Source organism: Eptesicus fuscus, chromosome 7 (genome assembly GCF_027574615.1).
Source record: "Eptesicus fuscus isolate TK198812 chromosome 7, DD_ASM_mEF_20220401, whole genome shotgun sequence".
NCBI classification, from domain to species: domain Eukaryota; kingdom Metazoa; phylum Chordata; class Mammalia; order Chiroptera; family Vespertilionidae; genus Eptesicus; species Eptesicus fuscus.
In genome coordinates, this window is record NC_072479.1 from 81,337,342 (window position 1) to 81,364,148 (window position 26,807).

Genomic DNA, 26,807 nt, shown 5'->3' on the forward strand with positions numbered 1-26,807 from the left:
ATTGGATATTGATTACAGGGAATGCCCAGCCATTGAAGTGTTTTAATCAGGGGGGTAAATAGGTCACATTCATCTTGGGTCTCCTTACCTAGTAACAGTATTGAGGGTAGATTTGGTGCATATGGATAGAAACAGGTGAATCAGACATCTATATAATAGCCCTAAGACTTTGTTAAGCAGAAAGAGTATTAATCTTCTCACAACAAAAGCCTAAAAGTCTGTTTTTAGAGAGCTAAGAAAGGAATAAGGGATAAAAAATTAGTTCTCATCTGTAAATTTTAATATTTATGTTGTATTAGCAGCAACTTTATAAAACCATAGATTCAAGGATTGAAAATCTTTAGCTTTTAAGCAGTAAATTTTTATTTTCCCCTTTTTACATATAAAGCAACATGAAGCCCCTTATTAAGGTGATGTGATTTCTCAAAGTCACATAATTTCAAAAGTCTTGAATGTAAGAAATGACAATTTTTATGTCATGTGATGAAAATGAAGAGTGATAAGGAAAATAGAGGATATAAAGAGAGGGATAGAATGAAGCAAAATAAAGAAGCATTTATAAGGAAGAAAGAAAACTTAGCAATGTATTGGGCTTACAGGAAAGAGGGTTTTAAATTCCTGGAAGTTGCAGATAATGTTTCATTCTCTTTGTATCTAATACTTACCACTCCTTCCCAACACACTGTACACAAACACAGACACATGCCTTCTCTCTAACAGACTCTCAATAAATGCCTATGGAATGAATGGATAGATTGATGATGGCAGTAGTGAAATGTATGCATGTTTGAACAAACCTTTGCAATAAACAATTCTAGTTGAAATGTTAACTACATTTAGTTAACATTGGGGGTTCTTGACCTCCTAATCGGCATAGTTTTAACTTTCTTTTTGTAACTAGAAAGTTTGTGAAGGAGAGCGTTGTAACATAGTTTATTTTGTCAAAATGTATACATTTTCTTAAAAATTTCTCCTTTCACAATTATTAAACTAGTTGAGTAAATCTTTCAAGAATTAATTGGCTTCCGGGATGATCTGTTAACTACTTTGGGATATGAGGAACCTATTTAGTGTACTGGAACATGGGTTTTACACGAAGGGCTGCTGTTTTTTACACACTGGCCACAGGCTAGATGCTGTATCAAGAGTTTCATGTAGCTTGCTTTTTTCATGAAGACAGTTTTCAAACCTGACAACATAATGTCAGTGACATGATCAGAGAGGCAGCATGGGTTTTTGATGCCAAGTGATGGCATGCTACCATAGGGCTGCCATTTTGAGCAAATGATTTAACCTATGGGCCCGGTTTCCTCTTCTATAAAGTATAATAATAATAAAAATAATAATAATATTGTGATAAGTTTATATGAGAAAATAGAAGTAATGAGCCTATCATAAAGCTGTGGGGATGGGTATAGGAGTGTCACTTTTAGTCCTGAGTCTTCAGATGAATCAAGGCCCTCAAATTTAATATTTTAATACATTTAAATGATGCTATACATCTAATCACAATGATACTCTGATAGGATTAAGAGGTAATTTTCATGTCTGACCAGTGTGGCTCAGTTGTTGAGCATTCTCCCATGCACCAGAAGGTCTCTATTCCAAGTCAGGGCACGTGCCAGGGTTGTGGGCTCAATCCCCAGTAAGGGGCGTGCAGCAGGCAGTCAATCAGTGTTTCTCATTGATGTTTCTATCTCTCTTCCCTTCTCCCTTTCTCTGAAATCAATAAAAAAATATTAAGAAACATTTTTAAAAAGAGGTACTCTTCATGATATATTTTTAAGCTTCTGTTCCTCAAATTATTTTATAAACCTACTAGAGGCCTGGTGCACGAAATTCGTGCACAGAGGGGGGTTGTCCCTCAGCCCAGCCTGTACCCTCTCCAATATGGGACCCCTCGGGGGATGTCCAACTGCCCGTTTAGGCCCGATCCTGGTGGGCAGTAGGATCCCTAACCGGGCAGTCGGACATCCCTCTTACAATCCAGGACTTCTGGCTCCCAACTGCTTGCCTGCCTGACTTCCTGATTGCCCCTAACCGCTTCTGCCTGCCAGCCTGATCACCCCCTAACCACTCTGCTGCCAGCCTGTTTGCCCCCAACTTCCCTCCTCTGCCGGCCTGGTCACCCCTAACTGCCCTCTCCTGCAGAGTTGATCACCTCCAACTGCCCTCCCTTGCAGGCTTGGTCCCTCTCAACTGGCCTCCCTTGCAGGCCGGGTGCCTCCCAACTGCCCTCTCCTGCTGGCCATCTTGTGGTGGCCATCTTGTGTCCACATGGGGGCAGGATCTTTGACCACATGGGGGCAGCTATATTGTGTGTTGCAGTGATGATCAATCTGCATATTACTCTTTTATTAGATAGGATTGAGGCCTGGTACAGGGGTGGGGGCCAGCTGGTTTGCCCTGAAGGGCGTCCCGGATCAGGTGGGGGTTCCCTTGGGGCGTGGGGCGGCCTGAGCGAGGGGCCTGTGGTGGTTTGCAGGCCGGCCACGCCCCCTGGCAACCCAAGGAGGCCCTGGTATCTGGAATTTATTTTCCTTCTACAATTGAAACTTTGTAGCCTGGAGCGGAACCAAGCCTGGGGCTCCCTCCGAGGCCGGCAGCCATTTGTGTTGGGATTATAATTGAAACTTTGTTGCCTTAAACTGGTGGGCCCGGCCAGGGTGTGCAGTAAGCTTTGCTTCCCCTGTTGCCGGCAGCAACCCTGGCCTGCTCTTTGGGTTTCACAGCAAAATTGAGGAAAAGGTACAGAGATTTTCCATATACCCCCTTGCATATAAATAACCTCCTCCACTTTCAACATTCTCCACCAGAGTGGTACATTTGTTACAGTTGATGAGCCTACATTGATATATGTCATAATCACCCAAAGTCCATTGAAAGCTAATTTAATGTTCCTGATTTGGAAGTTGAATATCAATTTTTATTGCAGCATATCAATTCAGTAATGTTAAAATGGTATGTAAAGAATTTTCATCCTTGGTTACTGAATTCACCCAATTTCATGTCTTTGGATTTGTATATTCAGGTTCATTGGATAAAAGCTATTGGGAAAACTAGTGAAGCACAACCAGGGGTATTACGATCAAGTGAAGTTTATTCCTGGTACTAATTGATTCAGAGAGAGACAGAGACTGAGACTTGCTCTTAGATTGGGAGTTGAGCAGCTTATAACACTAGAAAGCCAAAACTCTGCTGCCAGATTCATTATTATTATTTAACACACTACTTGACTATGATTTACATTATTAATTTGGAAAGACAACCTTTCAATTTAAAGAGATAAGATATAGTAGATGAATTTGCATTTGCACAGATTCTGAAGCAATGGTTTTTCACCCTTGGCTGCACATAAAAATTGCCTGGGCTTTTATAAATCCCAGTGCCCAGACTGCACCCCAGACCAATTTCATTGGAAACACTAGACAGTGGGCCCTCAGCAGTATTTTAAAGTTTATTTTAATATGAAGCCAGGGTTGAGAATCTTTGTTAGAGAAAGTGGTGGATGTCATTGGATTCTTTATCTTGAGTTATCATTGAGACTTAATTTAGGATTTTCACACTTTCAAGGCTTTTGGTGAGATATTCAGCTTAGGAGCATAATTACTGTTTACAACTGTACTTCAGAGTACAGATGATTCTCATAAAAAAGAAATGTAATTGCCTTTCAAAGCCTTCTTTCAAAATTTCCCATTAAAATGTTAATGCTAACCTTCATTTATTCATTGACTTAAACCATTGAAACTACTTATTTATTTATAAATCTATTTAATGGCATTTCTACATTTTTGGGGTATTTTTTCTCATAACACATACATCTTATTTATTGTATGATATCAGAGAGAAGACAGCTTTTGAATTCCTAAATTGGTTTCTTAATGTGGAATATTGGAAATGGCACCATATCTTCTAGACAATCAGAATGTTCAGTTAACCTCATACTATTTACAAATGCTGCCAGGTAGTCAGTTTTCTATTTCTTAAAAGTATGTTTCTGTGAGATTTAGAAACTTTGTGTTAGGAAATTTGGGGAAACAAATTTTACTACTTCATAATGAGAATACTTAATTACAAAAAATACAGTATTTTTACCTTAAACTGTTTGCCTATCATGTAATGAGCATCTTAGGGCTACCATATCATAACCTGACTAGGGGCCCGGTGCACGAAATTCGTGCACTGGGGGTCCGGGGACTCTCAGCCCAACCTGCCCCCTCTCACATACTGGGATCCCTCAGGGGATGTCCTACTGACAGCTTAGGCCCGCGCCCCACAGGGAGCGTACCTAAGCCGCAGTCTGGCCTCCCTTTGTGGGAGGCAACCGGGCTGGTTAGGGGAAGGCACCAGCCACATCACCCCACTGCTGCAGCCACTGTCAGTCACCGCAGCCACCAAGGTGTTTTCATCAACACGGACTCCAGTCCCTTCACCAAGAAAAAATGACAACTTTCTTTAGGTATTTTCAAGATGTGTCTTTCATAGGATATGGATTTCTTTATTTATTTTTTATCCTCACCTGAGGGTATGTTTCCAATGACTTTTAGAGAATGTGGAAGAGAAAGGGAAAGACAGAGAGAAACACTTTGATTGGTTGCCTCCTGCATGAGCCCTCATCTGGGCCCTGGCCAGGGAGGAGCCTGAAACCTAGGTACATGCCTTTGATCAGAATCAAACCCAGACCCTGCTGACTGCAGGCTGAGGCATTATCCACTGAGTCAAACCGGCTAGGGCAGGATATGATATTTCTTAGCCCCTCCAGCAGCAGACCTTCATTTTTTTCTCCAGAAGTGTGGTGGAAAAACCCTAGATCACCTTTTTGGATTCTTATTACCCAAGTTACTAAGAATATTACCAGTGGCATACAGGAAGCTTAGCCAATGTGCAGTCAGAAAAGGTGTTTCCTCTATAGTTCACACCAATGGAGGGCTGGGCAGGCCTCTCCAGCTCCCTCTGATCACCGGCTCAGCCCCTGCCCAGGCCTGCCCAGACCGAAAGCCTCTTGGGCAGGAGCAGAAACCCAGCTCCCTGTGATCAATTGCAGGGGGTCCACTCCTGCCCAGGCCGAAAGCAGACCCCCAGCTCCCTGCCCAGGCGATCGATCACAGGGGGTCCGCTGGTGCACCAGGCCGAAGCAACCCCCAGCTCCCTGCAATCGATGGCAGGGGGTCCACTCTTGCACCAGGCCGAAGAAACCCCCAGCTCCCTGCAATCGATGGCAGGGGGTCCGCTCTTGCACCAGGCCAAAAGCCGCGGCTGGCGGCTTTTGGCCTGGAGCCTGAGCGGACACCCAGCTCCCTGCCTCCGATGGCAGGGGTCAGCTCTGGGTGCCTATGTATGCAAATTACCTGCCATCTTGGTCGGGTTTATTTGCATACTCGCTCTAATTGGATGGTGGGCGTGGCTTGGCTGGTGGGCGGGGCTTGGGCATAGCGAAGGTGTGGTCAATTTGCATATTACTGTTTTATTGGTAGGATGCCTTGGCAACCATTACCATTACTTTTGCTGTGCTTAGGTCACAGCAAAGGAAATAGATCTGCCTTCATGTTCTGAGTCTGCCATACAGAGTTGTCTTTGAAGATGATGAGCCAGTGATTCTGAAATAGTGATTATTTCTAGAAGTTCTTTTCTTAGATATGTCCTTGAGTTACATATTATATTTCAAAAGTTATAATGTTTTCTCCAACAATTATCCATTTGTTAATATCTCACATTGATTAATCCTTAGCTAACCATCAGAAAAATCATATTTGTTTGCTTTTAAAAATATGTAGAATATAGTCATGTAAGTGAAGGTTTATGTTTTGTCATATCGAAATAGAAAATTTAAGGTGAAACCAGATCTTTCTTTTTGATCACATTACTTTGGTAGGACCAGATGGATCATACTTCTTCAGGTCATCAGCCAAACAAAAAAAGAAAGGTAGCAGATACTGAATTTTGTAGTGTGTGTGTGTGTTTATTAAGTAACTTTAATGCTGCAAAAGCAAAAATAGAATATATTGGAATAATATCAGTGATGTAATATAAAGCATATGAATATTTTCATTTCAGTTTTAAGGCAAATATAAATGAAAAGATAATTAGTTTTATATGCATTAGGAAACAAGAATTTATTGAAGCTCTTAAATAATTCCACAAGTTACCATTCTGAGTTTGTATATGTGCTTTATATTTTTGTACTTGATTTGCTTTTATGTTTAGCAGAACTTTCAACTTCTATTATAGGAAAAGCTAAAGGTTTCTATAGTAACTGAAATAAACATATTTATATTCCAAAAAATTTGGTTATTAGGAAAGCTAAGGAGTGTGTGTGTGTGTTAAGTTTAATACTGGAGGAGTCTTGTGGTTTGATCTTGTTTAACCCTTTTGTTTTAAAATAAGGGTGCTGAGCCCTAGAGATAAGTGTCTTGCCCGAGTTTAGTCCCCTACGTAGTGACAGAGCCAAGGCTAGAATCACAAATCTGGTTCCCATTTAGAGTTATTTTTGTTATTGTTTTTTAAATCATAGCATTCTGCTTTAGAAGAAATAGGCAACTTTGAATTTACAAATAAGCAACTTCCTTGATTGGAAAGTAACAAATGCAAAATATTGCCTCCACATATTTTATATTTTATTTTGGTTTTGCAGCATTTTACAAAAGAAAATTAAAGGTTTATTTGTGTTTTTAAAATAGTTGGTGCAGTAACTTTCTACCTGACTTCTTATTTTCTCTAACAGCGTATATCTACAAGTCTGAGTATCACTTTGTGTCTGTCGATGTGTGAAAATTGTTAAAGTTTGATGGCAATCAGTATGATTGGATTATGTTTTGAATCTCCTCTAACACTCTCCATAGTTTGGATATTGTGAAAGGAGATGTTTCTTGCAGTGCATATTATTTTAATAGTCTAACTCATATAATACAGTATCTATGACAGTATTTATAGTTCTCTTTTGTTCTCAGTGTACTAACAGATGAAATTTACAAACCATTTTTCATCCTTTTCCCAAATAGTAGGTCCCTGATCAATAAAACCTTTAGATAAAATACCTTGTGTTTTTACAATCTTAATAATCTTGTTGACCTTTGGGATTGTGAAAATTTATATAGGGTCAAATTGTTCATGCATTTCATTTAAACTTGCTGGTAGCTTTTTCAATTAATGTGAAGTATGAGTGTTTTCAGAGATAAGACCCAATGGTGACTTGTCAACTACTGTATTTATATGTGAGATAGACTGGTTTTAGAGATGGCTACAAGATACTGACATATGAACTTCAGCCTTAGTGGGTAAATAACATCTTTTAAACTTCTCTTTCAGAACAAAGGAAGAATTATGCACGTGACAGTATCAGCAGTGTATCAGATATATCCCAATACCGTGTTGAAGTAAGATGCTTTTGACATTTGCTAAAATTTAGAATGAACCTTTAAGAGTTCTTTTACTACCAATAAAATTGTATTTTATTTTATTCCTGTGATGTATTCTATATCGTGCTGATCGTGTTGACCTTTTTTTTTTTTTTTTTTAGATTTTTGGAAAATAGATGTTAAGTGTAAAAGTATTTTGTTAGTCTGGTGTCTATTTTCATATAGAATAAATTAAAATTGCTACTCATCACTGTCAGCCCAATTTCTGTTAAAGACAGGACAAAGACTTCTATTTTATATTAGATAATTTTCTTAGAATTAAGCCTTTGATAGTTTTAATTTTATTTTTATCTCAAGTCATTACTAGAGCTACTTAAAGAGTGTTTTTATTTTTTATTTTTTCCTTTGTTATCTTGGAAGATATTTGCTCTTAATTAGAATCTAGGTGTCCTTTGCATATAGTAGAAAATATTTAAGTAGGGAAGTAAATTTTATTTTTTTAAGTTGAGATAACATTGGTTAATAATATAAGTTTCAGGTGTACAGCATTATAATCTGACATCTGTATACACTACATCGGACTCACCACCAAAAGTCTAGCTTCCCTTTGGCACCATACATTTCACCCTCCTCCCACCCCTGGCCTCTGGTAACCACCAATCTGTTGTCCGTATCTATGAATTTGTTCTTGTTTTTTTTGTTTGTTTCTTTTTTGTTCTTCATGTGAGTGAAGTCATACCATTTTGTCCTTTTCTGGCTGATTAATTTCACTGAGCACAATACCCTCAAGGTCCATCCATGATGTCACAGTGGCAGTATTTCAACTTCTTTTATGGTGAAGTAGTATTGGATCGTGTGTGTGTGTGTGTGTGTGTGTGTGTGTGTGTGTGTGTGTGTGTGTTATGTATATGTATATGTATATACACATACATTCTATGTATATCTATATGTATAGGTATATCTCACATCTCTTTTATCCATTCATCTGTCTGTGGTCACTGGTTATTTCCATATTTTGACTATTGTAAATTTTGGCTGTAGTAAACATAGGGGTACATATATCTTTTTGAATTAGTGTTTTTTTAGCTTCAGGTGAATACCCAGAAGTAGAAGATCTAGATCATATGTAATTCCATTCTTAATTTTGAGGAACTTCCCTACTGTTTTACACAGTGGCCACACCAATTTATAATCCCACCGACAGTGTATAAGGGGGGAAGTGATTTTTAAATTGCTCTTATTTTTAATTTTCTGCTTATTTCAACCTTGTTTAATTAAGTGGTTTTAGTAGGATGAAAGTTTGATCATGGTTATAGACTAGCATTGCTGTTGCTGTTCTCAGTTATGCGTGTATAGTTTTCAAGCTGCCATGCAGCTTGCCCGCTGTCCAGCATTCAGATAACAACATGGAATAAAATGGGCGGTGTGATTTTAAGATAATGTTATTTAGGCTGTTTAGAATTTGTTTCTATGACATGTTTATGTAGCTTCACATTTCTCAATATTAAACAGATTTAGCTATTTTATGATTCAAGGCATCATTTCCTCTATTCTTCCAAACATGCTTGACTTTATTATCTTAGTAAAATAACCATGAAGTTCTTGAGTAATCGGTTTGTCCCTCACCTCTTTGCTAGTTGACTTCAATTAGGTTAACTTTGCTCTCTTTAGGAAATGTGTACTAAGAGACTGTGTGTGTGTGTTACAAATATTTTTTCTTTTTGCCAATCATAAGCACTTGACTACCTTCGTTCTGGATCGGAAAGATGCTATGATAACTATTGATGATGGAATAAGGAAGCTGAAATTGCTCGATGCCAAGGGCAAAGTGTGGACTCAAGATATGATTCTTCAAGTGGATGACAGAGCTGTGAGCCTGATTGATTTAGAATCAAAGGCAAGTTTGTAATGTTTATACTGTTTTATTTTTAAGAAAATTCTACAAATATTTATGCTTACAATTAGGTCAGATTGTTTGCAAATTTGTGTGAAAGTTTGACCAAATAAAGTATGTTTGTTAATGATTTTAAAAAAATACTATATGTACATTATTTATGCAAAAATCAGTTTTTTAAACTAGAGTTAGAGGCATACTCTTTTTTTTTAAAAATCACAAATGATAAGATGGAAGAAGGGAGGAAAAAATACAGTCTAAAATAAGGCCCCAGTGGGGCGTAATACTTTATGGCATAGATTAATTACATGTTAGGCTGAACTACATGCCAGTAAATGAGTGAATTGGGATGAAAAGGTTGCGTGTGTAACAACTTTTCATCAGATCCACAGGAGGCACCTTTTTCACACAAGCACTGGCAGGTAAGAAGTTGGAGCTCATAAAAGAGGACTTTTCTGAGCCCTGTCATCTAATGACATTTGAGCTCCTAAGATAAGGAAAATAACTATTGTGATCACATTAGAATATTCTGATAGGAGTGGGGGTAAAATTTGCCCTTTCATCTCACCCATTGTATACTGTAGGAGAAGAGCGACTGAGGGCTTCTCTGTTCCTCGTGGTTTCAAATAATTATAGAGATAGGATATTATTTAGTTTCCTTCAGGAAAGAGATAACATGTATTATCTTTCTGGTATGGCTTAGACATTACATTCTATTTTAATGGAACCTGCATTTCTTGTTTCACATTTGCTGGATTTCGGATTAGGATTTAGCATAAATTTATGGTGTGATGTATATCTATGGGCATCCATAAAAAAAGGTTGTTTTTTATGTTCTAATTATCAGGGATATTGTATTTTATGGGAAAAAAAAAATCATGATTTCTCCTATCAATTACATCCTGACACCACTCACAATTTGTATAAAGCCATTAGTGTCAGGATAATCACCTTAAATATCTCATTAAGTGTAGGATTCTAATTGTGAGCATAAAGTTCATTTATTTTAAGAAGTACTGAAATTATTTAGTGTGTTGGTATTTTATTTCTGTGATTCTTTAAAGGTTACAGAATATTCACTCTTATACACCAAATACCTTAATCATTTTGCAGAATGTATTTCTTACAGAGATCCTTCTGATCCTGTTTTACATTTTTGGCTGGATTCTATCTATATATGAATTTTTGCATTTGAGATATTCACTGAAAATATACAAATGATATATTATTCTTAGCCTAACATTTATACGTATATATGTGTGTATATATATGTATGTATGTATATTTGTACGTCTGACTATACAGTGTTCAAGTTAAAAAATATTCTGACATTACATAGTCAGAGGGAAAAGAATGCCATGTGAGATGGTGAATTATTTTGGAAAGAGCCCTCAGTTTACTTTTTTTTCCTGTTAAAGGTACCATCTCTACCTTATAATCTGAGATCAGGAATGCTAAATTCAGTATTCTGTTTATTAAGAGCATAGCTGCATTTCTCTACTAAATATCTCCATTTTACCTACTCATCCTCCGTATCTACAAGTGTTTACTAATATTCAGTGTCAATATGATTTGTGCACTGCAAAAATTACCTATAAATGCCTAGATTTTATATATACAGTAAAAAGTAAGGCAAATTCTATTTTTGCTTTATAGAATGAATTGGAGAATTTTCCTTTAAGCACAATCCAGCACTGCCAAGCTGTGATGCACTCCTGTAACTATGACTCAATTCTTGCTCTGGTGTGCAAAGAGCCAACTCAGAACAAGCCAGATCTTCATCTTTTCCAGTGTGATGAGATTAAGGTAAAAGAACCGTGAACTTTCTTTCCCTTTTGCAGATGTTCTGGCAGCTTTTGAATTATTTACTTCAGTCAAGTGGCTTGTGGGTACTAGATGTTTAGTTTCTTATAATTTGGTAAGGAAAACAAATACCTTAGTGTCTTCCTTACGTTTCCCAGGTAAATAAATAGGAGATAGAATGGTATTTAAAAAATCAGATGCATTCTGTTTATTAAAAAGTATAGATAATATATTAAATTCTTCATTGAATGACTTGGACTTATAATTAAACATTGATTCTACAGAAATCATGCTTCATGGGCAATAAATAATCACACAGTATTGTTTTATTAAACACCAACCACAAAGCATGGATTAGTACAAGATGTTTTCCAGGATATTGATTTAAAGTTTCCCATTTAATTGTGTGATTTGAATAATTGCTCAAGATTTGTAATCCCTAGTGGTAATGCGAAAATAGTTGAGTGTAGTTATCAATAATGACAAGCTATATCCTGAAGATTTGTATTTCACAGTGCACTGTAGTTTTCAAACAATTATAATTTGTGATGATTTATTGGACATTAAAAGCTACCCTGAGCCTTAAATATCTTTATTTCATGAGTTGATTTCTCTAAAAGGGAAATCATTTTGGGTTGAGTTGATTGGTACTTTTCCAAAGCAGTGATGTATCACTGTATATTATAAAATATAAGGTAATTTTGATCTTATAAAGAAATGCTGAGAGATTAGCATAAAGTGACACTTGATATTTTCTATATTTTTTGATATTAAAATATAATGACATTGATAAATTAAGATTGACTGGAAGTAGTGTATTTTATAATTTTACTCTTATTTCAATTGATGTCGTGGATGACTTTCTAAAAATCTTACCTTAAAAGAACTGTGGCATTTAGGTAATTTCTATATGAAATGTTTTATCAGATTTTTGTACAGTGCCTTTGGAAAGTCATAAAGTATATTAAAAATTTGGCAAGGTTGGATTTAAATCAATAAGTATTAAAGTGACTATTTAGCTCTGAAAATCTAGTGAAAGTTAATTTAAACATTTTAAAAACAGAGGACTAACCTAAAAGACATGTTACATCTGGTGTTTGCCTCATTGTTCCAGAAGCCCCTCTGGAAACTGAGTTATTGTGTTGACTAATGTTTCTGGATTTCTCTCACTTTTGAGAATAAAGGGCTTGCTTTATTTGATAGGGATGTGATATTGATGGGTTTGAAACTGTGTACTGAACACTGTGTGTCCTAATTAAAAGCTCAAGTACCACTCTGTAGCTAAATGGATTTACTCACTGGTGCCATATTCCACATATGAGATTTCTGCCTCTGGCACTCTTGAAAATATTAATACAATGAAATATGATGTGGTTTCTTTAATATGGATCACCTTGCAATGTCACTTTTGAACTTTAAACTTTCTTTGTTATGGGACTTTTACAATGTTCCTGCCCACATTTGTAGTAAAATTATTCTTAGAAATCACCCCATATGGGAAGTTCAGATTTCTAGGCATCTTCAGTTTTAATCTCCCACATAACAGAAAGCCTTTGGCATGGTGTTTGTAGTGTCTTCCTGAAAGTAGGATGTTCTTATGGAAATAACACTGGACTGGGTTGCTTTAGCACTCTCATTTAACTAGCAATATGACCTTGACCACACCATCAAAAGAGTTTTCCTTAGTTTCCTTAATTATAAAGCAAGGAGAACAGATTAGATAATCTTTTTTTTTTAAATATATTTTATTGATTTAAGGAAGAGAGAGGGATAGAGAGTTAGAAACATCGATGAGAGAGAAACATCGATCAGCTGCCAAGGTACATGCCCTTGACCGGAATCGAACCTGGGATCCTTGAGTCCGAAGGCCAACGCTCTATCCACTGAGCCAAACCGGTTTCGGCAGATTAGATAATCTTTAAGTGTCCTTTCAGCTCTATAATTTTATGATTACCTGTGCTTATGGCAAAAGAATATTTTCTATATACATACTTGAGAAAAACATACATAATTATAGAGAACAAGCAGGAACAAAAATAGGAGATGGATACATCCCAGCAAGAGTCTAATACACAATAATAATCATTGGCTATAAATAAACTTCACAATCAAACAAAATAAACTTCTTTGCTGCTAATCTCATATCAATTCCCAAGAAAACGGAATCAGATGTTCTTGTTGGAGAAGTTAATTGTTTGGAGGGTGTTAATTTTTACCTGAAAAGATAAAGTGGTTATCAAAAAGGGTACAACCTAGTATTGAGGTCATCTGTGATTATGGTGGCTTTGCCCTGCACTGAGAGCAGCTCTGCTGGGACAGAGTGATCTGTCCCCGTGGGCGGATGGGTGCCCAGTGGATACTGAGGATGAGAAGGGAAGGACACATATAATACCTCAATTAAAAAAAAAATTAAAAAAAAAAGAAGGGAAGGAACTCCATACATACGTGTGCTTCTAACACTTTCATTTCTTCTCAGGAAGATGTTTACCTAGTTATACTTTCCCTTTTGTTGTTTTTTGTTAGTTCTTACCCAAGGATATTTTTCCATTGATTTTTAGAAAGAGTGGAAGAGAGGGGGAGAGATAGAGAAAAGAGAAACATTGATGTGAGACACATCGATTGGTTGCCTCCTGGGCAACCAATCCAGACCAGGACTGGGGATGGAGCCTGCAACCAAGGTACATGCCCTTAACTGGAATCAAACCGAGGACCCTTCAGTCCACGGGCCGACGCTCTATCCACTGAGCCAAAGCAGCTAGGGCTACCTAGTTACATTTTTAGCATATGATTATACTTTTAGCATAGGCAAATTCTTTTTCTGTTTGCCGTTATGCAAGGATAGCTGTTTTAAAACCAAAGGAATAAATATTTTAAAAATTTAAACACTATTTAAAAATTCCTTCAGTTTTTAACTCTTGTCATTGTAAAGTTCACCATCAAAAGGAAGTGTGTGCTTTGAAAGCAGATTTAAAAAAAAAACACACACCCACTTTTATTTTGCATCAAGATACTCATTATTCAGACAGAGAACATAACCTCTTTTTCTGTTTTAACCTGCATATCAAGGCAAGAACATCTATAACCTCTGAGGTAACTTGTCTTTCATTGCAGGCAAACCTAATTACTGAAGATATTGAAAGTGCAATCAGCGACAGCAAAGGAGGGAAGCAGAAGAGGCGGCCTGATGCCCTGAGGTAAAAACAGTAACAGGAATTAAGGGTTAGAATTGATTTGTCTTTAAGTCTTTTTTCCTCTAAAGATTTGTAAGAATTACTTTCAATGAAGGTAGAGTTTACAGATTACAACCTGTAATCTCAACCCCTTTGCCTGCAGGTTTGTTGGCATGTGAGCAGTTTCTGTCTATGTTCCCGGTCTGTCTCTGATGTGGCTTTTGCCACCTGTGCTGTCCTAGAGCCATGAAAGATGAGTGGCATTTCGGGGAAGGTGGCTCAAGGGAGTCCAAATAGACAGTAGGACTATAGTTAGTCCACAGCCTTTCCAAATCACAGGAGACCAGAAAAAGGTTAAACCTAGTTTTCAGCTGAATTTTACAAAGTTGAAGCTAGTTTTCTGCTGAGTTTAATTTATTTTTTATTTTTCATACATTTACAAATATATGTAATAAGGAAAAGTTAGGAAATCCTTACTGTTCTGCTGCTTGACATAGTCTTCTTGAGGTTAGAGAACTAAGACCATCCACTGAGAGAATTGATGTCATAGAAATAGAGTTGGTAAAAATTCAATTTGTTTTCATCGTTTTTAGGATGATTTCCAAGGCAGACCCTGGTATACCGCCTCCACCCAGAGCTCCTGCCCCTGTGCCCCCTGGGACTGTTACCCAGGTGGATGTTAGAAGTCGGGTGGCAGCCTGGTCTGCCTGGGCAGCTGACCAAGGGGACTGTGAGTATTTCTAGGAATTGATACTGAATGAACATTTACACGAGGTCGTGACGTAATTCTTGCTTTCAAAATATGATGTTAATTTATGAGCTGAAGCTTGAGATTAGTTTTAAAAATTTAAATCTTAGATAAAGGAATGTTAAGCTTGAACACTGTAAGATTATTGTATATGACAATTCAGACCAGTCATTTAATAAACAAGGTGTTAGGATTAGAGTATTTTTTAATGCAATCAAAGGTGGGAAGTTTGACTCTACTAACAATTAAAAGCATGGTAAAAGAATATATACCAAACAAGAGACTAGGAGGTTTCTTTATTTTATTTTTTAATATGTTTTTATTGATTTTAGAGAGAGGGAAAGATAGGAACATCAGTGATGAGAGAGAATCATTGATCAGCTGCTTCCTGCAAGCCCCTACTGGGGATTGAGCCTGAAACCCGGCATGTGCCTTACCAAGAATCAAACCCTGACCTCCTTGGTTCATGGGTGGACACTCAACCGCTGAGCCACTCTGGCTGGGCTGTGAGGTTTTTGTAAAATTTAAGATTATATTTCAAATTCTTTCCATTATTATTATTATTATCTTACCACTGTTTTCTTTTGGACAAATTAGTTGTGGTTATATGGAAAGGATGTCAGGACAGGGGTAGGACAGTGGAAAAGAGGTAAAAGGCATCTCCCATCTGCCTAACCTTGTCAAATGGACCCTTTGTATGTCAAAAGGACCATTTTAACTTGACAGTCTTTTTGTAAAGACAAATAATCATAAGCATAGAACTTAGTGTAACTTTTTATATGTGAGAATGTTTTACCAAATCTGAAATTGTTATGACTAGAAAATGCCTTAAAATGTGCTTGGTCCAATCTCTTTATTTTAAGGGTGAATAAATTGTGAGCTAGCAAATTTGAATTTGGTGAGGACTAGAGCCTCATTCTTTTGCCTCCTAGTTCAATGCAACTTCTTAAATCACTTATCTTCTATTGAATGAAGCATTATTTGTAGAGTTTATCCAAACAGTAGAACTTGCTTGCCAAAATGAGTGACATTATACTGTACTTTGAGTCTGGTGAGTCAAATGTGGGAGCAAGACTGGGATCTACCTGTGTGACCTTGGACAGTTTATCTGCTTGTGCTTCAACCTCACTTATGGATACTATAACATATATATATATATATATGCGCGACTGAATGACCGGTCGACCGGTCGCTATGACGTGCATTGACCACCAGGGGCAGATGCTCAGTATAGGAGCTGCCCCCTGGTGGTCAGTGCACTCCCACCGCCAACCTCCCATAGTACCTCTTCCCCAGCTGGCCTGCCCTGATAGGCCCCCATCGCTGGCCAGGCCGAGGGACCCCACCCATGCACGAATTTGTGCACTGGGCCTCTAGTGGGGATAATAATAACTCATGGGTTGCTGTGAGTCTGATAGCAAATAATGTCAATAACAGTATCTCATTTGGTATAGTAAGCATAATTTGTGGTGGTTCTCTTTTTCACCAAATTGAGATTATTTTATTTTCTGAAATGCTTTCCACTTTATTTAGATTTCTCTTATCCTTAAAGTCATTTTCAGAGGTTTACACATAATCCCATCTGCCAAATAGATGAAAGAAAGAAATCTTTGAAGCATCCATTTTTCAAAAATAAAGTAACAGAATTATTGCTTATTTTAACTTTATAACAGTTTCTGTTTTTAGGAATTACATAAACTTCTTATTAATTCATTTTTGTCTGTAAGACTTTGTGCATAAAAAACTAGTTAGGATGCCCAGCTGGCGTGGCTCTGTGGTTGAGTGTTGACCTATGAACCAGGAGGTTACGGTCCGATTCCCGGTCAGGGCACATGCCCTGGCTGCAGGCTGGATCCCCAGTGTGGGGCGTGCAGGAGGCAGCTGATCAGTGATTCTTTCTCATCATTGATGTTTCTCTCTTTCTCTCCCTCTCTCTTCCTCTCTGAAATCAATAAAAAATATATATATTAAAAAAACACACAACTAATTAGGAGTTTATAGTGTTTTCTACTTTTTGTGTATTTATGATATTTTGGTTGTTGCTATTGTTTTCATGGAAGAATAAACCTGCAAAAACATCTGTAAAACCTAATTTATAACAAAAAGAAAATTTAACCACAGGAGTTCCTGGGCTCATTAGATTTTGTCTAAATTACTCTATGCAACCTCATCTATATAAGATCAGGTTCACAGAACTAATTTACTGTTAGGTTAAGCAGAACACAATACTTATGTGAGTTTCTGTTTGGATTCAGGCCAGTTTTTTTTTTTTTTTAAATATATTTTTATTGATTTCAGAGAGGAAAGGAGAGGGAGAGATAGAAGCATCAATGATGAGAATTATTGATTGGCTGCATCCTGCATGCTCCCTACTGGGGATCGAGCCGTAACCCAGGCATGTGCCCTTGATGGGAATTGAACGCTCAACCACTGAGCAATACCAGCCAGTTTTTAGTTGGAAAGACCCCAAAAGGAGTATCTTTCTGTTCCTTCTGAAGGCTCTGGTTGACTCAGTTTGAAAAATTCCTTTGAATCCTTGAGGTAGTAGCTCTATCCCTGACTGCCAGAAATAATCTCTGTAGAATAGAGAGACAGTGGCAGTGGGATTGCCACAGACCCTGAAAAGTCTGAGAAATACTACATCTCCCCCTTACCTCAGCTTCCCATCTCACCTATCTGGAGTTCCTCATAGCTTTATTTCAAGTACAATGTGCTGCTTTCTGTAGTACATACTATAGGAAGATAGTAGCTACCCACAAGTAAAATAGCAGTTCACTGGCAAGATTTTATACATATAAGTTCTCATTATCTTAAACTACTTAATAGCTACAAATTATGTTTCATAAGACTAAGGGATTTCTTCTTTCTTTTTTTTTTTTATGAGTATTCCATTTACAGTAAAAGTTAGGCCTAAAAGAGACATAGTAGTATCGGATTTTCAATATATTTTGTAGATCTCTATATCAAACATCATGAGTCACAATGATATATCAAGAGTTGTATTTCCATTGGTGTTAATACATTTTTCTTGTTTCATCCATACTTTTTTTCCTTCATTTCGAATACTGTGAAATATTTGTACATGTATCTGTGTCAGTGGTAGTTTTAACCTACTCATATCAGGAATGAGTTCATGATAATGATCTTATGATTAACATCATACTTTAGCCAAATGAGCTAACTTAACATTTTGAATGCTCTTAAGAAATTCACTCTTTAATTTGAAAATTTCTATAGGTATTTATACTTTTAAAGCACATAGCTTAAAATTAATGAGCCCAACATTGTGGGTTTTAAGTTTAGTGAAAATAATAATTTAAAAAAAAACACTTTACTCTCAGAACCCCCAAAGCTTATTGAAATCACAATGTTGGAATTATATGAAAATTAAAAGCTCTGTTGCATTAGAATTAATAGACCACTATTTACGACGTAGGTGCTTAAATGTGGGTTTATATTTCTTGGGTGGGAATTATAGGACGCTGAATTAGGATTGGTTTCATAGGCAGCTGACACAAGGAAGAGGGAGACTAGCGGGGAAATTACAAGGTAAATCAACATAAAGGTAGAAAGCAAGTACTTCAGCTCTGCCCAAGTGCTTCTGTTGTGGCAAGGATGCCTGTCGTAGATGACGAGCCGAGTTTTGATTTTGTATCTAGCCAATTTTCTAGCCAATGTCTAAATGCCTATATTGGTATTACTTAAGCAACAGGTTGAAAGAGTTATGATTCTCCTTTGTCTAGTTGAGAAGCTAAGGCAGTATCATGGGCATGAAGAAACACCTGAGATGATGGCAGCCCGAATTGACCGAGATGTGGTAAGGACAGCATCATCTTAGACCACTGCCTTTATTTTAAAAGAGGAGAAATATTTGCGAGGAAAATGAAGTTGATTCAATAAAGACATTTTGTGGAAACTATATTTTCTCTTTCTACTTACTGGTAGTTATGCCCTTTGAATTTTTTTTCTCAACTATTTTTTTTTGCCTTTATGGCAATATTTAACTAGAAGATTTTATGCAATCATTAATTAGTGACAGAAGAACTAACATATTAACTAGCTTACAAAGGAATTGAAATGGAATGATCTAATTTGAGGTGCTTTTGTTTTTTCATAGTTTGTAATTCATAATTGAAGTATTTTTAATATCTCTTACTGTCCTTTATTGAAAATACTTTATAATGCCTGAAAGATAAAAGTTAAATGACATTTTAAGAGTAGATATGTCAATATTAATTTCTTATAAAGGATAAGGCTATATTTATTTCTCCATAATAATTTACTTGCAGAATGACAGTGCCCTGTGGTATAATCATAAACTATGATGCCAATATAATTACTTTTATACTACACTCATGTTCAATTTGGAAACAAACAGAGGAATTTGATGTTTGGAATTTAATTTTTACATAGCACTATTACTTATTGTACTAAAAAGTTCATTTAATACCAGTGTCTAGTCTTAAATTAGAAGAATGTCAAGTTTCACACAAACTAGAGAAAGTCAACTAAAATTTATACTATATGTGATAATCAAAATTGATTTGATGAGCCCTGAAAGCATAGTTCATTATGAATTTTATTTCACCATGTAGAAACTCTTTTTAATGCCTATAATTGTAGATTATCTATGTCTTTATTAGGTTATCACAACATTTTATATACCTTTAATTCCATGAAATAATATTCTTGGTGCTTTATTGAGACACTTATTAGAAAAACAAAAATGCTCAGTGCGTGTGTAACAAAATATTTCTTAGAATTATTTCCCCCTAACTTTATGTGGGAGAACACTATGAGAAAATTAGAGTAATTGAAAATAATTAATGTTCTGAATAGATATTGTGAATGCTTTCTTGATGGTATTGAAAATAGAGCAAAATTAAGCTAAGGAAAATATAAATGTCACACTTTGACCACAGGCATATTTAGTTCAATCCTTAGAATTAGTGATGAACTTGAAATTTGCATGTAGGAAGTGTTTCTTTCTTTTTAATAACTTCCCGAATTTTCTTTACTGACTATGTATAGCCAAGGCAAAAATAGTTTTATTTTATGTTTAATTCTATAATTTCTAATTTCAGCAAATCTTAAACCATATTTTGGATGACATTGAATTTTTTATCACAAAACTCCAAAAAGCAGCTGAAGCATTTTCTGAGCTTTCTAAAAGGAAGAAAACTAAGAAAGGTAAAAGGAAAGGACCAGGAGGTAAGTTGGATATTCTTCGTCTTCTAAAGTCCAATCAGAATTCAGTGGTAGGCTGTTTTTGCCCTTGTGAAGAGCTCAGCACATTATACTGACAGTGAACCAAGGCCCCTCTTCTAGTTCTGGGAGAGCACCAGAGCTTTAGGCAGAGACGAAGACGAGCCCAGGGAAGAGTCCAGTCTGGTTCCAAGTCGGCTACAGTAAAGAAAGACTCTAGGGTACTTTACTTAAATCACAGGCTGGGGTTCAGGTAGTGGCTGCGTGTTTGTAGTGATTATAAAATTAATACCTATTAAGCAAAGTCATAGCTCTAGTCTTCCATATTTGGATTTATTTTATTGTAAATATAGAACCTCATTATTTTGTTAAATAAAAGGATTGACTTTTCTCATTAAACAGATACAAATGTCATTGGGTTTGAATTTTTTTTTTTATCACAAAATTCCAAATAGTATATTCAGGTCACATACAAATAACATACAAATAGTTTTTTAGTATGCTGTAGTTTAGCTATTTAAAATGGTGCCAAAATAATATAAAATTATAATTATGGAACAAAATATATAAAAGAATAGCAAATAAATATCCCTTTCATTTCCTGTGACTTCCAGATCTTTCTCTAGCTCATGTCTACATCATAAGCATGAGCTGTAGACTCATCTTCCAGATGTGTATATCTGGATGTACCTCACCTCTATGCAGGGTGGGCAGAAGTAGGTTTACAGTTATTTGTATGGAAAATAAGACAATGATTAATAAATAATAATACAAGAATAATCTCTGTTTCCCATACTGACAACTATAAACCTACTTTTGCCCCACCCTGTATATTCTGAAATTCAGTATTATTATTTCCTGGTGTCTCAAATCACTTAGTGCTTCTGTATTCTTTGAAGGGTATATTATTCTCTTGATCACTGAGATTCAACACCACAGATTCTTCTTTGACTCCATTCTATAGTTGGTAACCAACATTAACTTAATTTTTTATGTTTATTTTATCCAGATTTTTCCCTTTTCATTTTTGTAAACAGAATGTGCTTCAAGCTGTTAACATTTTTACCCAGCTTTCTAAGCAGTTTTCAAATCTCTAGTCTTACTCTATGAGGATAGTTGCCTTAAAGCACTAGGGTAGTCACTTCATTCTCTGCTAAAAAGCATGTTAAGTCCATGTTCTGTTGCTTAAGTCCACCCCTCACTCATCCTGGCAGTCAAGGTCATCCACAATCTAACCTGACCTGCTTTTCAATTCTCATGTTTCTTTGCTTTATTGTTTGTTATTTCATATACATTCAGTTTCCTTTTTTCCATGTTTTTGCTTATGCTGTCTGGAACAAAACTTTCAGATCCCAACTTCAAAGCTGCTTTCCCCATGAAACATCTCTTAGGTATACATTTCTCTGCCTCCCAACCAGCTGCAGTGTCTTTCTAATAGCACTTACTTCATACATCTTTGTTATACATTTTTATAGTCTTCACAATGACAAGCACAATGACTGCCATTTAGAAGGGCTACAGTAAAAATTTGTGGAATCAAATGAGGATTTGGTGGTGCCTAAAGGTAGAGGAATCCATTTCAAATGTTGGGTCATCTTAATTTGTTATAGTCAGACTATGAGATTTGGTAGATACCTAGGTAGCATGATACCTGGTGTGATCATCAAACTTTAGACATAAATGTGGTCTTTAAATTTTTTTTTTTCATTTTATGTTTTGGTTGTTTTTTTTTTTGACAATTTGCTCTCATCTACTCCTCCTCCTACTTATTTCTTTAGAGGGTGTTTTAACTCTGCGGGCAAAACCTCCACCTCCCGATGAATTTATTGACTGTTTTCAAAAGTTTAAACATGGATTTAACCTTCTAGTAAGTGAAATTTATTTATATATAGTTAAAAGAAATAAATAAAAGCGATCAAAGTCTAGCCAGGATGTTCCTAATTAAATTAAGAGATAAAATTATTCTTGTAGATTTTTATATGGGATTTTATTTGCCTTTAATTAGAACAACAGATTATAAAATATGATCATCTAAGAGACTTGATCAAAAAAGAATGACTCGTTTTTTTAAAAGTACATTTTCCTAATCTGACTCACCCATGCTAATTAATATACTAAAAATGAATCTAGTAATAAAGAACTCTTCATCTGGGTCATTTTCAGATGTCTGTCTTTTGGTCAGTTGCATCATAGTAATATGTTTGTCTATTCTCTTAATGTTACAGGCCAAATTGAAGTCCCATATTCAGAATCCCAGTGCTGCAGATTTGGTTCACTTTTTATTTACTCCATTACATATGGTAAGATTTTATAAATTTAAGAAACTAATCATTCTTAGTATGTTTTGGAACCCCAAGTGTCTGTTAGATTATATAGACAGTTTTTCTTTATTACCTCATCATCTGTGTAAACATTGAGAATGTGAAATTTGAGAGTTTAAAAGAACCTTAGAAACCATGTATTTCACTTACTTTAGAGCTGAGGAAACTGTTGTCTCTGACAGACCTAGGGGAATGAAAAGAAAAAGGTTAATTGGAAACTAGTGTTTCAGTAGATACTAGTAGATACTCATTGTCACACAATAGGCTAGGCATGAGGAGTCTGGGGCTGTATGGATGGCTTTTCTCCATAATGTTATTCAGAGACCCAGATTCATTTCATTGAGGTCTTCTTCTATTACCTCAGCTGTCTCTGAGTCAATCATTTGTGTTTTTTGTTTGTTTATTTATTTATTTAACAAATACTAATTGACAGCCTGCTATGTGCTTGGCATTATTAGTAGCTCATAAGGAACAAAACAGACATAAATTTTTATCCTCTCAGAAATTATATTTTAGTATGGAGGAATAAACCATAACCTAAATAAATTCATAATTAATACAGTTCACTAAAAGTAAATGCTATGTGAAAAAATACAGCAGGGAAGGTGAACAGGGAGTGTTTCGGGTGCATGTGTACTTGCGTGTGTGTGTGTGTGTGTGTGTGTGTGTGTGTGTGTGCGTGTGTGCGCGCGCGCGTGTGCGTGCGTGCATGCTACAATTTTTGATTAGGGTTGGCTAAGGGAACAACTCACTGAAAAGGTGTCATTTGAGCCAACAAAGCAAGGAATGAGTCACATGGATTTCTGCAGAAAGAAAATTGCAGGCAGAGAATAGCTAACATAAATGCTCTTAGGTGATAATATGCAAATCATGTTCTCGGAATATATTGGTTTTGTAATTGGAACAGAGTAAGGGAGAAGGTCAGCAAATTAACACGCAGACATACATTGTTGGTCCTTTTAGGTGATTGTAAAACCTTTAACATTTTTGGAGAGTTTTCAGCAGAGAAGGAAAGGATTGTTCTTTCTGAATGATTAGAAATTTGGGGGAAGAAGGGACTGAGATGGCTGTTAAAATAACGGAGACAAGAGATTATGGTGTTTGGACCAGGTAACATCAAAGGTGATGAGAAGAAGTCAGATTTTGGTTATAAACCATGGAAACAACAAGATCTGCTGGTAGATTAGATGTGCTGTGCAAGACCCAAGAATTTTTAGCCTGACTGGAAAGATGGACTGATTATTAACTGAGTTGGTAAAGACTGGGTGAAATGGGGTTTTGGAGGAAGATAAGGAATTCGGTTTTAGTCATGTGAAAATTGAGTTATGTACAGATGGAAAAACTTGAACTGGTAGTTGAATATTTGAATTTGGAGTTCAGTGGAGAAATCAGGCCTAGAGATATAAATTTGAGGACCATCTACATAGAGAAGTAATTTGAAGCCAGGAAATTGAATGATGCCACCAAGGGAGTGATTATAAATAAAGAAGACGGACAAGGACTGATGAAGCCAAGGCAGTTTCAGGGTCAAAAAATGGGAAAAGCCAGCAAAGAAGATTGAGAAGAAGCAGTAAGTCAGGAGAAGAAACACAAGAATATTGTGGAATTCTAGAAGTCAAAGGAAGAAAGTGTTTCCAAGAGTAAGAATTGAGCAATTATGTTAGACTAGAGGCCCGATGCATGAAATTTGTGCAAGAGTAGGCCTTCTTTCCCCCGGCTACTGGCACCGGCTTCCCTCTGGCACCCAGGACCCGGGCTTCCCTTGTAGCCCTGGCTTCGTCCAGAAGGACGTCTGGTCTAATTAGCATATTGCGCTTTTATTATTATAGATATCTAGAGTGGAAGCTCATTTACCTCCATGTCCTTGTAATAGCAGTACAAAGGCAAAGACAGCTTTGTCTTTAAAGAGTAACTTTGAGCTTAGACAGATAATTTTTGCTATTATCCAGTTGGCCTGAACTTCCTCATGGGGCCACACGTAACACTAAAGCAATATAGTTTCCATTGAGTGGCTCTGTGTCCATCTAAAATGCAGAGGCTTCTTCTAGGAGGAAGTGGAGGAGAAGGGACACTAGGGGACAGTTGGAAGTCTTTGGCCTGCACACTATGTTCGTGGTGTGGTGATATGCACATAACACAGTTTTCCCTCGAGAAAACTTCCTTCTCCACATGTATATTTTGAATGAGGTATAATTTTTGGAGCTAACAAAATGGTGTATTGGGAACAATTCCCTTTGTGAAGCAGCTGGAATGTTATTCAACAAAAGGTTATACCACTTGTGTAATAGGCCAGGATCCAAGATACACATTTTTATTTTCTAGATTCTTAATACACAGCTGTGCTCTTTCCTTATACATTTAATGAAGTGGGCACAGTAATGCACTTCCCTTCCCATTTTATATTTCTCATATTTACGAATAGTATAGCAGCGGGTTCTCCAAGCTGGCTTTATGTACAGTGCCTTTGTTCTGCAGGAGAGCTGGCAGAATGAGCTGGAATAATATTTAAGGGTGCACAGAGGAAAGTGCTGAAGTTTCAGAAAAGCATGGCAATAGCAAGCAGATGGAGCAATTGGCCTCACGCGAAGACAGATCCTAAGGAAACTGGGCTACAAATCACCCTTTTCTATAATTCCACAAATTCCCCTTTTTGTGGGGAAGACAAATGAGAGAGAAGTGGAAAGGAGGAAGAACCTCTTTTAAAAACTTTCAGGAAGACAGAGTTTCCTGTTTTGGGGGCTAAGGCAGGAATGTTTAGAGTGACTGTGAGTGATTCACCCTGTCAAAGAGCAAACGATGACTTTGTAGAATGACAGTAGCAATAATAACTGTTAGTGTTGCTTTGTGTACTGCTCCTGTGATTTTTTTTGAAGAGTAAGAATAGTAATTATATGAATCAGATACATTTCACTGTTTTTTATTTAGACCATATAAAGACTATGGTCATTAAGTTCTTTAATGTTTATTAAAAAAAATGGAGCCAATTCAGCATTTCTCATAGCTTTGACTTGAATGTTAGGGAAGAAAAGGGGGAAAAAGAGAATCCAAGTAATATAAAGGAATAAATCTCATTCTTCTTTCACCAAGGGTAACTAGACAAGACCTGACGTAGAATTTGAAATGGATATTGCTTTACAGACAGGAAAGTAAGTAACATTATCAGCATGAAGTCAGAACTGGGCAATAAGAGATTAGAAGATGAAAGTCCAAGGCTACGTCAGTAATTTATGAATGCTTCCATATGTTGCTGCTATATATAGAGCATCAGGTTTCTACTTGTCTGTTTATAGTTGAATAATTCTTGCTGTATAAGCATTTTTAAAATTAGAAGGCCATTCATATGCAAAGAAACTGATTCTAGCTCACTAACAAAATTTGTATTCTTTATTCTTTAACACATTTGATACTATCTCAGTTTGAGTATAAGGAAGTATTGTTCATGATGCAGTTTTGCCACCTCCTCTCATTTATTTCACACTTTCACAGATTATAAGCAGATATTGAGTCATTACACAAAGTAGGAATATAAAATAAAGGGACTAGTTTCCATAACATACAAAATGTAATCTTTCTAATTAGGCTAGGTATCTGAAAACATTTAGATTTTTTTTTCTCTGAAAAGTGACTCCTTGTTAATGGTCTTCCCAATCATCATATTTCTGTTACTCCATGTAATGTTCTGCCTATGGAGCCCAGACATTTTATGTGGAGATGGGAAGGAATATTTATTCGGGCCTGACTTATAGCCAGATGAAGTCTAGTGGCTTTAAACCTTGGAGTTTAAACCTGTACCCTCAGTGTCTGTACGCAAGCATATCCACAGCACACATGCATGCACACGTGCCTACTCACATTCTTGAGAGGGAACTTTGGCCCATAGCCTTTTATTTACCTGCTTTAGTTTTATTCCCTCTTCCCTCTGTGAAAACGAAGATTTTAATATTCCTCTACTCCTTTACTCTTTACTTTTCCCTCATAGCCATCCTTATGTATTTACTGGAAGTACTTACTCTAAGGCTTGGAAATAATGACTATGCCGGTTGTCAAGGTAGATTTTGTTCTCAGTGAGAGCCCACCTCCCTTATCCTTTATTTATTTTTTTGTTTGTTCTCATTCATTCCTATAACACTATGTCTATTGCAATTCAAAATCAGCTAAGTCTTGGTTCAAGTCCTCAAGGGAGCAGAAACTAAAAAATAAGCCATAAGCTATAATGTAATTTGTTACTAATATGCATAAATGATTTGGGGGACATAAAGGTGCATCAGAGGTACATTGTGGAGTTAAGAAGGGCTTTCCAGAAGAAGTGGT

At 36.5% G+C, this 26,807-nt stretch overlaps 1 protein-coding gene across 8 annotated transcripts in view; it reads left to right on the top strand.

Annotated features, from left to right (window-relative positions):
• The window catches only part of EPS8 (epidermal growth factor receptor pathway substrate 8), a 178,006-nt gene that overhangs the window by 112,744 nt on the left and 38,455 nt on the right, over positions 1-26,807 (top strand). For 7 of the 8 annotated variants that reach the window (XM_028143985.2, XM_054719243.1, XM_054719244.1 and 4 more), the window contains 9 exons: positions 7,306-7,373; positions 9,091-9,252; positions 10,906-11,055; positions 14,164-14,246; positions 14,816-14,952; positions 18,714-18,787; positions 20,055-20,181; positions 21,954-22,042; positions 22,401-22,475. In XM_028143985.2, coding sequence (XP_027999786.2) covers positions 7,306-7,373; positions 9,091-9,252; positions 10,906-11,055; positions 14,164-14,246; positions 14,816-14,952; positions 18,714-18,787; positions 20,055-20,181; positions 21,954-22,042; positions 22,401-22,475 — 965 coding nt within the window. Of the gene's footprint in view, positions 1-7,305; positions 7,374-9,090; positions 9,253-10,905; positions 11,056-14,163; positions 14,247-14,815; positions 14,953-18,713; positions 18,843-20,054; positions 20,182-21,953; positions 22,043-22,400; positions 22,476-26,807 lie in introns of those variants that run through there. The other variant, XM_054719246.1, reaches the window with a different exon arrangement.